This window comes from Chenopodium album, chromosome 2 (assembly GCF_948465745.1).
Source record: "Chenopodium album chromosome 2, dcCheAlbu1.1, whole genome shotgun sequence".
In the NCBI taxonomy this organism is placed as follows: Eukaryota; Viridiplantae; Streptophyta; class Magnoliopsida; order Caryophyllales; family Amaranthaceae; genus Chenopodium; species Chenopodium album.
The window spans coordinates 3,614,704-3,628,878 of NC_137835.1; the positions used below are offsets into that span (position 1 = coordinate 3,614,704).

The following is a 14,175-nucleotide window of genomic DNA, read 5'->3' on the forward strand; positions in this document are numbered from 1 at the left end:
CGAAATTGACCCAAACCCGTTTTAACCCGTCAAAACCCGAATTTAACCCGACTTGTTACTAACCCTACCTGAATTCAACCTGACCCGTTCCAAACCCGACTTGAATTTAATCCAACCTGTTACAAACCCCACCCGAAATCAACCCGACTTGTTATTGACCTGCCCACAATTCAACCCGACTTGTTATTGACCCGACCCGAATTTTACCAGACCTATTACTAACCCGACCAAAAAATTCAACCCGATCTGTACTAACCCGACTCGAAATCAACACGAATTGTTATCGACCCGACCTAAATTCAACCCAAATTGTTCCTGATACGATTTCAAATCACCTTAGATGCAATTTAGACTACCTTATTATTGTTGATCAAAGCATTTTGTCTAGGGAGACCTGGTCGGTCCAAGCCTAAACCTGACCCTAACCCGATAAGAAGTATGACCCGACGTGACTCGACTCAAGCATGACCCAACCCAAATCCGACCCGCATAGGTTGTGGAATTAGTCCGGATTGATCGACCAGAGTTGACTCGACCCACTCTTACCGACCCAAACCCGATCCGTTTACCCGAATTGATATCTCTACCCGAAACCTCCAAAATTTCTCAAAAAACGTGGATATTATCCTTTAATTTTCGAATTTTTTGACTTTATTTCACCTGCAAATAAAAATTGTCGAAATGTTTACCGTGGTCCCAAAAACCCCCGGGAGTCCAATTGGCTGGGTGGAACCATCCAATTTTCTTTTAAACGACCAATTTACCGGTTTGTAAGTTACAACTTGCACCGATTTCATTAACTCAAGCTTACCACGAACCTTTATGACAACATATAATGATCATATGTGGATCCAATCGACATTATATGACCCCGAGATGTATCCCCTAGAATCTCAATGCTTTTCGACACCGTGCTTCAAAACATTCGAAATTTCTCAAAAAACGTGGATATTAGCCTTCAATTTTGGATTTTTTTAACATTTTTTCGCCCGGATATAAAAATTGCCAAAATGTTTACCATGGGTCCCAAATACCCTCCGATAGTCCAATTGGGTGGATGGAACCATCCAATTTGCCTTCAAACGGCCAATTTACCGGTTTACAACTTGCGTCGATTTCATTAATTCAACCCTACCACGAAAATTAATGATAACAAATGATGATCATTTATGGTTCCAAACGACATTATATGACTCCGAGATGTATTCCCTAGAATTTCAAGACTTTTCGACACCGGGCCCTGAAGACTCTAAAATTCTCAAAAAGCGTGGATATAGACTTCAATTTTTGAATTTTTTGACTTTTTTTCGTCTGGAACTAAAAATTTCCGAAATGTTTACCATGGTCCTTAATACCCTCTGTGAGTCAAATTGGGTGGATGGAATCATCTAATTTGCCTTTAAACGACCAATTTACTGGTTTACAACTTGCACCGATTTCATTAACTCAAGTCTACCACAAACATTTATGACAACATATAATGATCATATATGGTTCCAAACGACATTATATTAACCCGAGATGTATCCCCTAAAATCTGAAAGCTTTTGGACACCGGGCTCTGAAACCTCCAAAATTTCTCAAAAACCGTGGATATAAGCCTTCAATTTTGGAATTTTTTTACTTTTCTTTGCCCGGAAATAAAAATTGCCAAAATGTTTAGCATGGTCCCTAATATCCTCCGGGAGTCCAATTGGGTGGATGGAAACATCCTATTTGCCTTAAAACGGCCAATTTACCGGTTTACAACTTGTACCGATTAAATTAACTCTAGCCTACTACGAACATTTATGATAATATATAATGATCGTATATGGTTCTAAACGACATTATATAACCCCGAGATGTATCCCCTTAAATCTCAAGCCTTTTCGACACCGGGCCCCGAAACCTCCAAAATTTCTCAAAAATCGTGGATATTAACCTTCAATTTTGGATTTTTTTTGACTTTTTTTCGCTCTAAAATAAAAATTAAAGAAATGTTTACCATGGTCCCTAATACCCTCCGGGAGTCCAATTAGGTTGGTTGAATTATCCAATTTGCCTTTAAACGACCAATTTACCAATTTACAACTTGCGTTGATTTCTTTAATTCAAGCATGCCACGAACATTTATGATAACATATAATGAACATATACGGTTCCAAACGGCTTTATATGACCTCGAGATATATCCCCTAAAATCTAAAGGCCCTGAAACCTCCAAAATTTCTCAAAAAGCTTGGATTACCTTAAATTTTGGAATTTTTGACTTTTTTTCGCCTGTAAATATAAATTGCCGAAATGTTTACCATGATCCCTAATACAATCTGGGAGTCCAACTAGGTGGGTGGAACCATCCAATTTGTCTTTGAATGGCGAATTTATCAGTTTATAACTTGCACCGATTTCATTAACTCGAGCTTACCACGAACATTTATGACAACATATAATGATCATTTATGGTTCCAAACGACATTAAATGACCCCGAGATGTATTCCCTAGAATTTCGAGACTTTTAGACACCGGGCTCCGAAAACTCCAAGATTTCTCAAAAAACGTGGATATTAGCCTTCAATTTTGAAATTTTTGACTTTTTTTCGCCCGGAAATAAAAATTGCCGAAATGTTTACCATTGTCCTCAATACCGTCCGGGAGTCCCATTAGATAGGTGGAACCATCCAATTTGCCTTTAAACGACCAATTTACTGGTTTACAACTTGCACCGATTTCATTAATTCAAGCCTACCACGAACATTTATGACAACATATAATGATCATATATGGTTCCAAACGGCATTATATGACCCTGAGATGTATCCCCTTAAATTTCAAGACTTTTCGACATCGGACCTTGACCTTCTAAATTTCTTTAAAAGCGTGGATATTAGTCTCCAATTTTGGAAATTTTTGACTTTTTTCGCCGGAAATAAAAATTGCTGAAATGTTTAGCATGGTCCTTAATACCCCCCGGGAGTCCAATTGGGTTGGTGGAACTATCCACTTTGCCTTTAAACGGCCAATTTAATTATCGATTTACAACTTGCGCGGATTTCATTAACTCAAGCTACTGCGAACATTTATGACAACATATAATGATCATTTATGGTTCCAAACGACATTATACGACCCCGAGATGTATCCCCTAAAATATTAATACTAATCTACACCGGGGCCCCGAAACCTGCAAAATTTTCTCAAAAAGCGTGGATATTAGCCTTCAATTTTGAAAATTTTTGATTTTTTTTCTCCCGAAAATAAAAATTGCCGAAATGTTTACCATGGTCCCTACCCCCTAATACCCTTTAGAAGTCCAATTGGGTGGGTGGAACCATCCAATTTTCCTTTAAACGACCAATTTATCGATTTACAATTTGTCAGCTCGGGCTTTGGTTAAGTGTTATTTCCCGATGAAAAAAGATACTACTACACAGTGATGCTCGCAACACTTACAGCAAATATGGGTTTAACATACCCCCATTATCAACATCATGCCTTAAATTAGGGCTTACATTGTGTATGCTGAGGGTGGGTGAGAGGAGGGTTAGGTCTCAGACCCCAAGTCGGGCTGAAACCTAAAATCCAGGCGAGCACCAACTTAGATAGCATTGCAACCTTGCTAAAACTTCTTTGTGAGACAACAAGGACTATAGTTTCAAATACTGTACATATGCTTGCTAAACAAAAACAATTGCGGAGTAAAGATAAAACATTAGTGAACCAGCTGAAGCAAAATTTGTATATTCCTCAGCAAGATTGCGTTCATAGAAAACTATGTTTACAACAATAGAACTACTGAATAACCATTTAAAAATGTGACCATAATGATGCCACTTCATGATGAGCAGCAGCCAGCCTTCTGATTCAATGGCTGTCCTTTAAGTTGAACAGTCGGCGCCTTAGCATTCATAGCAGGTTGGCTAGCCATCCTGCAGTTGCAAACCAAAATTTTAGATAGAGTTGTAAACCTAAAACATTATACTGTAAACAAAACCATAGTTGTCTCTGTAAGGAATTAAGCTAGTCTTATCTGTAGTGCCATTTCTCAATTCTAAATCTCACAAGTAAAAGTTTATAACTATACTATAAGTTCAATGTCCAAAGACAAATTATGATTTAATTTACCTATTCTTGATTGAACCAGTCATAGCCATAAAAGCTTGTTCCACATTGGTGGCACTCTTTGCACTGGTTTCCATAAAGGGGATCCCAATTTCATCTGCAAACGCCTGTATAAACGCAAGCATAAGTTTAGAACTAGAGGGGGAAAATCAAGAACCAAATAGAAGATACGCATATATAACGTAGATGAAAATTCAAGTTGAATCACTCACCTTACCCGTCTCATAGGAGACAACTTTATTCGCTGTTAAGTCGCACTTGTTTCCAACTAGAAGTTTGTTTACATTATCACTTGCATAACGATCAATCTCATTGAGCCATTGCTTCACGTTGTCAAAGCTCTCTTGGTCAGTCACATCATAAACCACCTGCAGATAAGCAAGCAGCTATTATTCTACAACGAACAGTATAAAAAATGAAGATATATTCAATACAATGAACATTATTTAACCTACTCACAATGATCCCATGAGCCCCACGGTAGTAGCTACTGGTGATTGTTCTGAAACGTTCTTGCCCTGCAGTATCCCACTGAACAATAACAAACCGTGTAAATGGAAAGTACTTCCAAAAGATTTACACCACATTGGTGCATAGTGTTAATTCAGACATGGAGTGTCCCACTAAAAACATAAATGAATTGACTTTTAGTGGTTTTAAATACACTCTTAAATTACAAAAGTTTCTATGATATTCACAAAACAATCCCTTCTCTGATTCAGATAAATGTCCTTCCTGCTTAACTTATATACGTGTTGAAAGGGCATAACCAACATTCATCCACTTTTTATTTACACTCTCATTTTAAATTGATAAGGATTGATTTAAAATGTTACAAACGTGACCTTAAGTCACTGATTGGCCCTTCTGGCACTGTTTTTCTTTCAGCCTATTTTGTATCAGTGCCTTTGGAATAAGCTTTAAGAATCTAAACTATAAGGTCATAAAATACTTACAATCTGGAGCTTGACACTCTTCCCATCTTGTTCAACAGTGCGGATTTTCTGTAGATAGATCATGGTCATTATATTAGATATTACTTAAACCATCCCCATTTGTTGGAGGGGAAGGATTGAAAAGTAAGTTAGAGCCATAAACTTACAAAGTCAACTCCAATGGTGCTGATGTAGCTCTCAAGATAGGCATCATCCTGTTATCATAAAACCATCTAATGTCAGGCAAATGTAATAAGGTAGTGTTCAAGGAGCCAACACACCACAGTACCACACAGGCACACACGAGTAATGGAAGTGTTGGGAGGAGCAAGATAGTGATGTCTATTCCAAAATTCTTCTCATGATTTGCTTTATTAACTTTACTCAAATCATGAAAGATTGTTGACAAAATCTAAGAATTCAAAATCCAATCAAACAAAAGGGAGAAGCAGACTTAACTCAAAAATCACACATACATAAGCATCTACATACAGAGATGAAGATGCTAAAAGGTGACAAAGAAAGCTAATACACTCACTTGCAACTGTTTCTACAAGAATCAGAGATTCAGCCCAGCTCAGCATAGATTATGTCCAGTTCACCTAAGCTATAGCACTCAAGCATATTGCCTAAAAGACTATACATTTAACGTTTGGGAAGGCAAACACCAACAAAAACAACTATAGAGTCACCGAGGGCACCACAATCTTAAACCTTCCAATACTCAAATACACTTAGAAATGAGCCCCATTTTTTAAAAATCCAACTCTCTGGAAAAAGTAGTTATATATATCACTAAAATTAATGCAAAATCTCTAGCCAATTTAAATTCAGAAGTCATCCGTACTAAATGAATCAGGATGTAGAAAAAACTAATAATGAGGCTAAGATAAAAGTTCACACCGAATAAATTACCCTTGAGTGACTATCCATAAAAGAGGAATTCTGTAACCAATTCATTAAAGCTAAGCAATGATATCATCCACACAAAGTCAAGTGAAGGAGCCACCGAGCCATGCAAATGATTTAAGAACAAAAAGAAAAGAATTTTAAGGTTCGGAAACTCACAGCAAACCTCAACAGAAGACAAGACTTGCCAACACCAGAATCTCCAATGAGCAAAAGTTTGAACAAGTAATCACTGCATAAAATTATGAAGTAAATTCATCAACTGACTTTATTGATTTCAAAAAAAGGACTCTTTTAATCTTAGTACTCTTCAAATAAATTATGAAGTAAATTATGAAGTATATTAAAGCATCATTATAACAATAGTTAAATTGTTTTAAAAGGAAATATTCAAAGAAATCAGAATGACGGGTAATGTAGGTTCACAGTTTCACACAGAACAGCACAAAACATGGAAAAGTAAAGTTCTTAGTCATACAACTTAATACGACTTTCAGTTGTTCTAACCTTAATAACATACCTATGATATGTACAAATATGAGTTCGCAGAATCCATTATTACAACAATTTTCCTTAACGCATCCAAAAGCTTTGGCAAGCTATTAAGCTATCAAAAGGATCACTCATGTTCGCGTTTCCCCATAGGTCACACTTCCTAATTTTGATATAATTCATTTAATTTGCTGGTTTCATATATGATTATGGCAGCCAAGTTGATGCCTGCTAGCACATCCCAAATCAACATTGACCGTATAAAAACGAAGCTTATCCCCACATATTACATTATAACATCTCAACATACCCCCTCATATTCTGAATTTCTGACATTAATAAATCTAATAAGGGGAATGATTTTAACAATTGACAAAATAGATCAACATTCAAGATCATTAAAATAAAAATTGAAATCATCCAGAGTTGAATACGACCGCCACACACAGGCCGCAAAATTAATAAAATTGCTTCTCATATTATTGCATTACATTGAAATGATTCAACCATTGCTCCTCTTAAATTATTATATTTGTCTTACATTTGAATTAACATACTACCTTAGCATGATTACATATCTAAAATTCTGCTACTAACACATGAAAAAAAAGAGAATTCTAATCCAGAAAACTAAACCTAAAAATATGAAGAATTTATCACTTACATATAATTATCACATTTTGCCAATTAAAAAAAAAAAAAATCAAAATTCATCAAAGATCAATGCTTTAAAGAATCGATTAATCCATAAATAAATAAAAATTACTAAAATCATATAATCAGATCAAATATACCAAATGCATGTAAAAAATTTGCAGTCAATTTCAAACTAGATCTGTATAAAAGATAATCAAACGAATTATAAAGTAACAACATCAAATTATGAATTGATGGAAACATAATTCAAAAATGACATAAAATGTAAGCTAAAATTGATAAATTAAACTTACTATTCAGAATTCATGACTGAAATTAATGGAGAACACCACCTGTTTTTTTTATCAAATAATTAAAAACAATCAAAGAAAAAAGGAGAGAGAAAATGAAAAAAATGAAAGTGGTTCAAAGTTTTAAATTGAACCGAAAGTGTCGGCCTTTTATATACGGGAAATGAAGGAGAGGCGTGAATTTATGACGTCGGAACTGCGGCGAGGAGTCGCCACGTGTCATAGATCGTGGTTAAAAATTGTTTGATAAATGTGTGATTTTATTTATTTGGTCAAATTTTTTTGGAGGGAAATTGGGATCTCCACCCAATCATGAATTTCTTATATAAGCAACTCTTCTTCCTTTTTTTGTTTTTGGTTATTTTTGTATTGGAAATAAAAAGTGTAGATTTATTTTCTTGATTAAAATATGCAAGAAAAATTATAAATGTTAAAAATTAATTTGTGGGCTAATAGGTTAAATTATCTATCCAAATGTGATTTAGTGGTAAGAGGTTGCTTTGTTTACATGGCTATAATATTAGGATATCAATTTCTCATTCAAGTGTCACTAACCATATGGAGTATTATAAAAAAATATTATGAGTTAAATGTGCACATTGTGCACTTATATACATCATGATGTGTGAAATGAATGATGAATGATGCTTGTTGCTACATTGATACCCTTTACTCTCCAACATGTAAAGCATTACCATGAAGTATTGGGTTACTTGTTTCGTCGTGAATTCACCTATTCAATATATATTTGTATAAAATTTCAAAAAAAAAATAATGTCCAATATCATAAAGTATAATAATCATAATAAAAATCAAGTTAATTGGTATATTAATTATATTTAAAGGGTTAAGATTATTAGAGAACTAAAGTTTCTTGTCATCTCCATTTCCCTCCCCAAAATCTCTAACTTCATTCCCTTGCCACCCTCTTCCCCCTTTTCTCTCTATACTTCTTCTATATAATTTTCCTAATATCTAAAATCCCAAATCATGAAGTATGCTAATTTTTGATGAATTAAACTCATTATCAATCATATCATTTAATCAAATTAAGTTTACCAATATCATTAAATCAATAATAATCTCATTCTTGAGACTAGCTACAGAGATCATACATGCATGGTTAATGAAACTTTTATAACTCTAGGATGGATACATCCCACCTCATTTTCTAATTTCATCAAATTACTTTAAAAAGGAAATATAAATGATGTAGTTAAATTAATATTTCGGAGCTTGTCAAAAAAAAAAAATTAATATTTCGGAGTGAAAGAAAATGTAAAAGAAAAATAGTGAGGTTAATAATTTATTAAAAAACAATAAATGCGAGATGAAAGAAATAAAAAAAAAAGAAAATGTATATACCATTTGGGAAGAGAATGGATATTATAGGTATAATATATATATATATATATATATATTTTTTTTTTTGAGGAACATATTAAAATATACTTGGAAAATTTGTTAGAAACAACCTTTTAAAGTGTCCACTTTATTTAAAACAACCTTTTAAATTTTTTTTTGCAATTTCAGACCACATTATAAAATTTTTTTATCAAAGACAACCAAATGTTACTTTTCGGCGTTGACTCTATTTTTCCCGATGTTGACCACGAGTGTGCGAGTCACGTGACCTCCTATATTGCTTAATACACCCCTTTTCCCCTCCAATTAACTCCTATTAAAACCCCTGCTTCTCTTTCATTTCTCTTTTTGTACGAGTGAATTGGAGGGAAAATTGGTGTATTAAGCAATATACGAGGTCATGTGCGTTGCACACTAATGGTCAACATCGGGAAAAATAGAGTCAACGCCGGAAAGTAGCATTTGGTTGTCTTTGATAAAAAAGTTTTATAATGTGGTCTGAAGTTGCAAAAAAAAATTTAAAAGGTTGTTTTTAGTAAAGTGGACACTTTAAAAGGTTGTTTCTGACAAATTTTCAATATACTTTATAAACAATTAAACACTTAATAAAACAGGATCGTATTTGATAAATGTAACGCAAAACGGAGGAAGTACGAGTATAAAAAAATACATAAAGGCCCAAGATTCGAGAATGTAAGGTTTCCTTCCAATCCCCATTTCCCTCCCCAAAATCCCCATCTCTCTTCTTTCCCCCGCCACCCCACTTTCCCCTTTTCTCTCCTTTCATCCTCTCTTCACAGAATCTTCATCAAATTCCTTAAATCTCTCAACAATAAACCAATTCAAATTCACAAAAATCATAGACAAAATCAATCAATCAACAAAAAAAATGCATAGATCATCGAGCAATACAAGAGTAGCAGATGAATATTACAGAAATTCATCTTCCTTCTTTTCATCTTCTCCATTACCAATCGATGGTGATGCAAATGGGAACACCAATGCAAATCTTCCAGTTTATAATCCTGGATCTCATCCCGCTAAGAAGGAGAAATCTCGCCTTAGATCCGCTGAAAATGCCATTCATCTTATTCCTCTTGTTCTTCTTCTCTGTGCTGTAATCCTTTGGTTTTTCTCCAACCCAGGTTTGAATTTTGTTTTTCTTATATCTTGAATATAAATTTATTTCCTGTTTTTATGTCTTATACAAATTGCCCTGTTAATTTTATCATCTGGGTTTTGTTGGTATTCTTATGTTAATCATGAATTTTGATTGTCATGTTATGTTATTAGATGGAATAATTTAATTGGAATTAAATTTATTTTGAAGGTGTGATATTTTTTGTTGTTTAGTGTTGAGTCCATTTGTTTATGAAAGTGGGTTTATGATTGTATTATATGATTATTGCTTATGAGTTATGAGCTCATGGAGATATGGGGAGGAAATGTTGGCTAATTTTTAGTTGGTTTAGTCCAGACACGAGGTCGAATCGAATCCCGTCTATATCATTGTTATTGTTCTTTTCTTTATGGCTTGCACTAAAATTAGAAATTATGTTATGATGACACGAATAATTGGTGTTTTTGAGTATATATTTGTATGCTACGGAGCATGAATTATTAGTTCAATGATGTATGTCCTTGATAGGAACTAAAACCAATATACTTATATACCCTTGTTTTTTTTGGGATTTCTTACCATTGTTGATTATTTAGGAGTTAAAGATAATCTCTTTTACTTCTTTTTTTGTGTGTGTTTTTTTTGTATATAGAGTTACAACTTACAAACAATGGGCAATGATGTAGATATGATTTGATCCGAGGTTGTTTAGTTGTAGGACTATTAAAATCATTATTAGTTGGATTAAGTTTTTTTTTTTTTTTTTTTTTTTTTCATTTTCATCTCTTAAAAAGAATGTTGCAATAGTTATAAAATGAATCCATGAACCCTTTAAAACAGTAATTGTATGTTAATGTTGATACCATGTCACTTCAATTGTTTTTGGTAATGCGTTCTTGTAAGCTACTTGATCTTCAAGGACTGAGGAATACTGGTTTATGATTCATTTCATTACTAGCTGTTCCATTCATGTTGACATGATTCTTTTGGGAACAGTAATACCCTCCAATTTGAGTGTAATCGCAATGGTTTTCCCCTCTAATCCATTTCCTTGTGTTAAATGATCACTGGTTTTTCTCTAAAATTTCAGTTGATGTTATAAGTAACAAGCCTGGTTCGGTAGCTGCAAGAATTGAAGGTTTGCAGGCTGCTGGGGCTGTTGGCATTGATGGCACTCAGAACACTGTGCACTTGGAGCTTGAAGAACATGATTTGTTGCACCAGCATCGGACAATTGATAAGAATCACTCGAACTGAATTCAGACGGATAAAGCTGTTGCGCTCTATTCACTTGTGGAGATCTATAGAACCAACTGAAGCCCTGTTTGGTTGAGGCAAGCTTCCATCCTTTTGAATTCTTCGACCAGAAGGATAGTTTAGAGAGATGCAGAGTAGAATCAAATATTTTTAGGTGAGAGTTTTTGTAGTCAGCTACTCTTCCTAATATTGCAGCTGAGAGTATAGGCTATATACATATGTAGGTGGAAGACTAAATGTATAAATTTATGGTAAAGACAGCTTATTAATTTATTATACTCGTATAATATTTATATTATTGTCGACTTCTGAGTCTTGCACATTGAGTTTGACTATATGTCTATTTCTTTCCCCCCCAAAACCACTCCGATTCTGTTTAACAATGTCACAATTACAGAGGTTCACTAGCAAAATTTGTATGCTCCAGCAGAGGTCCTATCTGGACTACCTTGGGTATAACAATGCTATTTCTCACTGCACAAACTGCAGGATTCTCCCACTGGAGGAGGTTACCAACAAGGTTTGCTCGGATGGTTAAAGGAAAGACACGAGGCCACCTCTCATCTCCATATGATTTCATTGCATCTTCAATAGATCCTTGTCCATGATTTATTGCTCTAGAGAGCTTCTTTGCCAAGACAATTGCATCCTCTAGGGCACAGCATCCACCTTGACCAAGATTGGGAGTCATTGGATGCCAGGCATCTCCGGCTAGCACAACTCCTCCTTTTGACACTGGGGGAGTCAGAGTGGGCCATAGCCACCGGTCCTCGAGGGCTGCTCGACTGATTGTCTCTTCAGGCGTAAGATCTATGGTGTCCCGCAGCTCAGAAGGCCATTTGCTGACTAAATCGAGTGCTTGTCTCTTCACCTCTAGTGGATTGGAAATTTTTGGACCTGAAAATTTCAAAAAACTTCGTGTTATAGACGGTTTAATGAAAATGAATGAATGATGTTATCCCTATGAGAACTCAAATGTAATAAGGTAAGACCGTAAGATATATAGCTCTACAGAATGTAATTTGCTGGACCTGGAGAGCTTCTGTTGAAGCAGATGAACCAATAAACTTTTGTTGGCGAAACAGGAACAAATCCAGCTCTCACTCCTCTTCCATAGATGTAACTCACTCGCGGTTGATGAGGCTGCCCTTCACTGTAAACTGCCAGCCCTCGAATAGCACAATGACCAGCATACTTAGGCTCTGGAAAATCCATCCACTGTGCTATTTGAGACCGGATTCCATCACATCCTATAACAACCTAATGAAACATGATATCAGAGGTAGTTAGTGTTATGTGCTGTTACTCTGTTAGCCTTGATCCTTGACATATTATGAAGAAACCATCAGAAGATAGCTAACAACCTTGGCTGATAATTTAGCACCATTAGTTAACTCTAGCTGAGTTTCCCCTGTTCCCTGATTTGTTTCAATCTTAGCCAACTTCGACGAGAATTGCACAGAATTTGGGGGTAGTGCATCAGCAAGAGTCTGCAGAAGAACTCTCCTCTCCACTGCACGTACCTCTTGACTACAATTTGTTACAGAGTGTATCAACTTAGTTAGTATTCCATATCAAAATGTATAGGCTGAATCCGAAGAAAATTTCAAGAATGGCTTAAAAAGTGAATTACTTTACCTTGGATCTACGTCTTTGAACTCAAATGACCTGAGTTCTTTCCCTTCGTCTGTTTTTATAGTCATCCTGTGCAGCTGATATCATGTACATATTCAGTGGCAAAAACAAGTACCATGAATCATAAGATCATACCAAGTATTGCTCAATCAATTGTAATGTCTTATTCTTGTAAGTGGTGATTTTAAAAGGAAACATTCATGGATTCTGTCGCGATTTTCAATATATTGATCAAACTCTCAGTACTGTATATATTGTGCTTCAGATATTGCAGTGAGAAATTAGCTTTTACAATGCAAAAACCTTAATATTCAAGCAAACCGAAATGGAATGATCAAAGAAGATTATTGCATAATTACTACTCCTTCCGTCCCTTAACTACATGCCTAATTCTATCATTTATTACTCACGTAATAGAGAGAAATAGACACATAGTTAAGGAACGGAGGGAGTATATAGAATATGAAAGCATTACCCTTGAATTTGAAGAAATTGGGTCCTAAGCTCATTTCCAACACCAAGAATATCCAATACTTTCCACCCATTCTTAAAGAGGGTGAGTGATGTCCCCCCTTTTCTTAAGAAATCTGATTGCTCCAAAACTAATGATGGAATTCCAAGCCTTTAATAAAACAAAAGCAACATTTCATTATCATACTATCCAATTTACAAATTAAAAGAACAAAATTTCAACCCAAACATTTAAGTTCTTATTAATCTTCTTATGTATGTACAAGTATCTAAGGTATGTAGTCTGCTCGGAATTACATATTACATTGATAGTTTAATTTGAGCTAGTAACGTGATAACTGAAACAACTAAAACCAGTGTAGTATGTTCAGAATTAAATACTACGTACTTGTATTACATTAACAATATACTTTAAACTACTAACGTGACAACTAAATTCGAACAGAGGTAATTCACACGGAGTGTCTAAAATACCTGTGAAGGGCGAGAGCGGTGGCAAGACCAGCAATTCCAGCACCAACAATGACTATATCTTCATTCCGGGTATCAGAATTTGATTTTGATAAACAGAAGAATTTGTTTCCTTTTTGTGGTTTATATGGAATAAATTTGTTAGGTGAGTATGTTGATTTTTGGTGATTAAGTGAAGTTGAAGAAGGTGGGAGAAATTTGTTGGCAAGAAGAAGAGATGATTTAGTTTTTGATGACATTGTTTTTTAGTGTTGCAGGGGAAGTTAACACACAGTCAATTGCACAAAGGAGAGAGAAAAGAGGGTTGTGGGAAGATGGCCATAGAATGATGCCAACATTGAAGCAGTGGCTGAGAAATAAAGATAAAAAACAATCTAAGAGCTTTTTTTTTTTTTTTTGGAAAATCTAAGGTCTTGTTCTTTCCACGTTAAATAAACAATGTTGCTGAAAAACATAATTTAATTAGTTTTG

General features: G+C 34.9%; 4 protein-coding genes across 4 annotated transcripts in view; 2 read left to right on the top strand and 2 right to left on the bottom strand.

The window, feature by feature from the left end:
• LOC145593227 (large ribosomal subunit protein bL19c-like) overlaps positions 1–14,175 on the top strand; it is a 142,377-nt gene that overhangs the window by 85,384 nt on the left and 42,818 nt on the right. The gene's annotated exons all lie outside the window — the stretch shown is intronic.
• Positions 3,385–7,527, bottom strand: LOC145579933 (ras-related protein RABD2c-like). Its single transcript, XM_081637244.1, has 8 exons — positions 7,389–7,527; positions 6,106–6,178; positions 5,205–5,252; positions 5,059–5,106; positions 4,562–4,633; positions 4,315–4,470; positions 4,106–4,209; positions 3,385–3,909 (listed from the first exon to the last, which is right to left on the bottom strand). The coding sequence occupies exons 1-8, from the start codon at positions 7,400–7,402 to the stop codon at positions 3,816–3,818; spliced, it is 609 nt and encodes a 202-aa protein (XP_081493370.1). The 5' UTR covers positions 7,403–7,527; the 3' UTR covers positions 3,385–3,815.
• Positions 9,461–11,447, top strand: LOC145593184 (uncharacterized). The gene is made up of 2 exons (XM_081649692.1): positions 9,461–9,895; positions 10,961–11,447. The coding sequence occupies exons 1-2, from the start codon at positions 9,640–9,642 to the stop codon at positions 11,125–11,127; spliced, it is 423 nt and encodes a 140-aa protein (XP_081505818.1). The 5' UTR covers positions 9,461–9,639; the 3' UTR covers positions 11,128–11,447.
• LOC145593163 (monooxygenase 3-like) lies at positions 11,365–14,069 on the bottom strand. Its single transcript, XM_081649672.1, has 6 exons — positions 13,708–14,069; positions 13,238–13,384; positions 12,766–12,831; positions 12,492–12,657; positions 12,159–12,387; positions 11,365–12,024 (listed from the first exon to the last, which is right to left on the bottom strand). Exons 1-6 carry the CDS (start codon positions 13,941–13,943, stop codon positions 11,519–11,521), a joined length of 1,350 nt encoding a protein of 449 aa, XP_081505798.1. The 5' UTR covers positions 13,944–14,069; the 3' UTR covers positions 11,365–11,518.

Bases quoted from the DNA above. Each gene is read 5' to 3' on its own strand.
- LOC145579933 (XM_081637244.1), bottom strand. The intron at 5,253-6,105 runs GTGAGTTTCCGA...TTATGATAACAG, and splicing joins GTCTTCTGTTGAGGTTTGCT to GATGATGCCTATCTTGAGAG. The intron at 5,107-5,204 runs GTAAGTTTATGG...ATCTATCTACAG, and splicing joins GCACCATTGGAGTTGACTTT to AAAATCCGCACTGTTGAACA.
- LOC145593184 (XM_081649692.1), top strand. From the start codon at position 9,640: ATGCATAGATCATCGAGCAATACAAGAGTAGCAGATGAATATTACAGA. The intron at 9,896-10,960 runs GTTTGAATTTTG...CTAAAATTTCAG, and splicing joins TTGGTTTTTCTCCAACCCAG to TTGATGTTATAAGTAACAAG.
- LOC145593163 (XM_081649672.1), bottom strand. From the start codon at position 13,943: ATGTCATCAAAAACTAAATCATCTCTTCTTCTTGCCAACAAATTTCTC. The intron at 12,658-12,765 runs GTAAAGTAATTC...AACAAATTGTAG, and splicing joins TTCAAAGACGTAGATCCAAG to TCAAGAGGTACGTGCAGTGG. The intron at 12,388-12,491 runs GTTGTTAGCTAT...ATGTTTCATTAG, and splicing joins GTGCTAAATTATCAGCCAAG to GTTGTTATAGGATGTGATGG.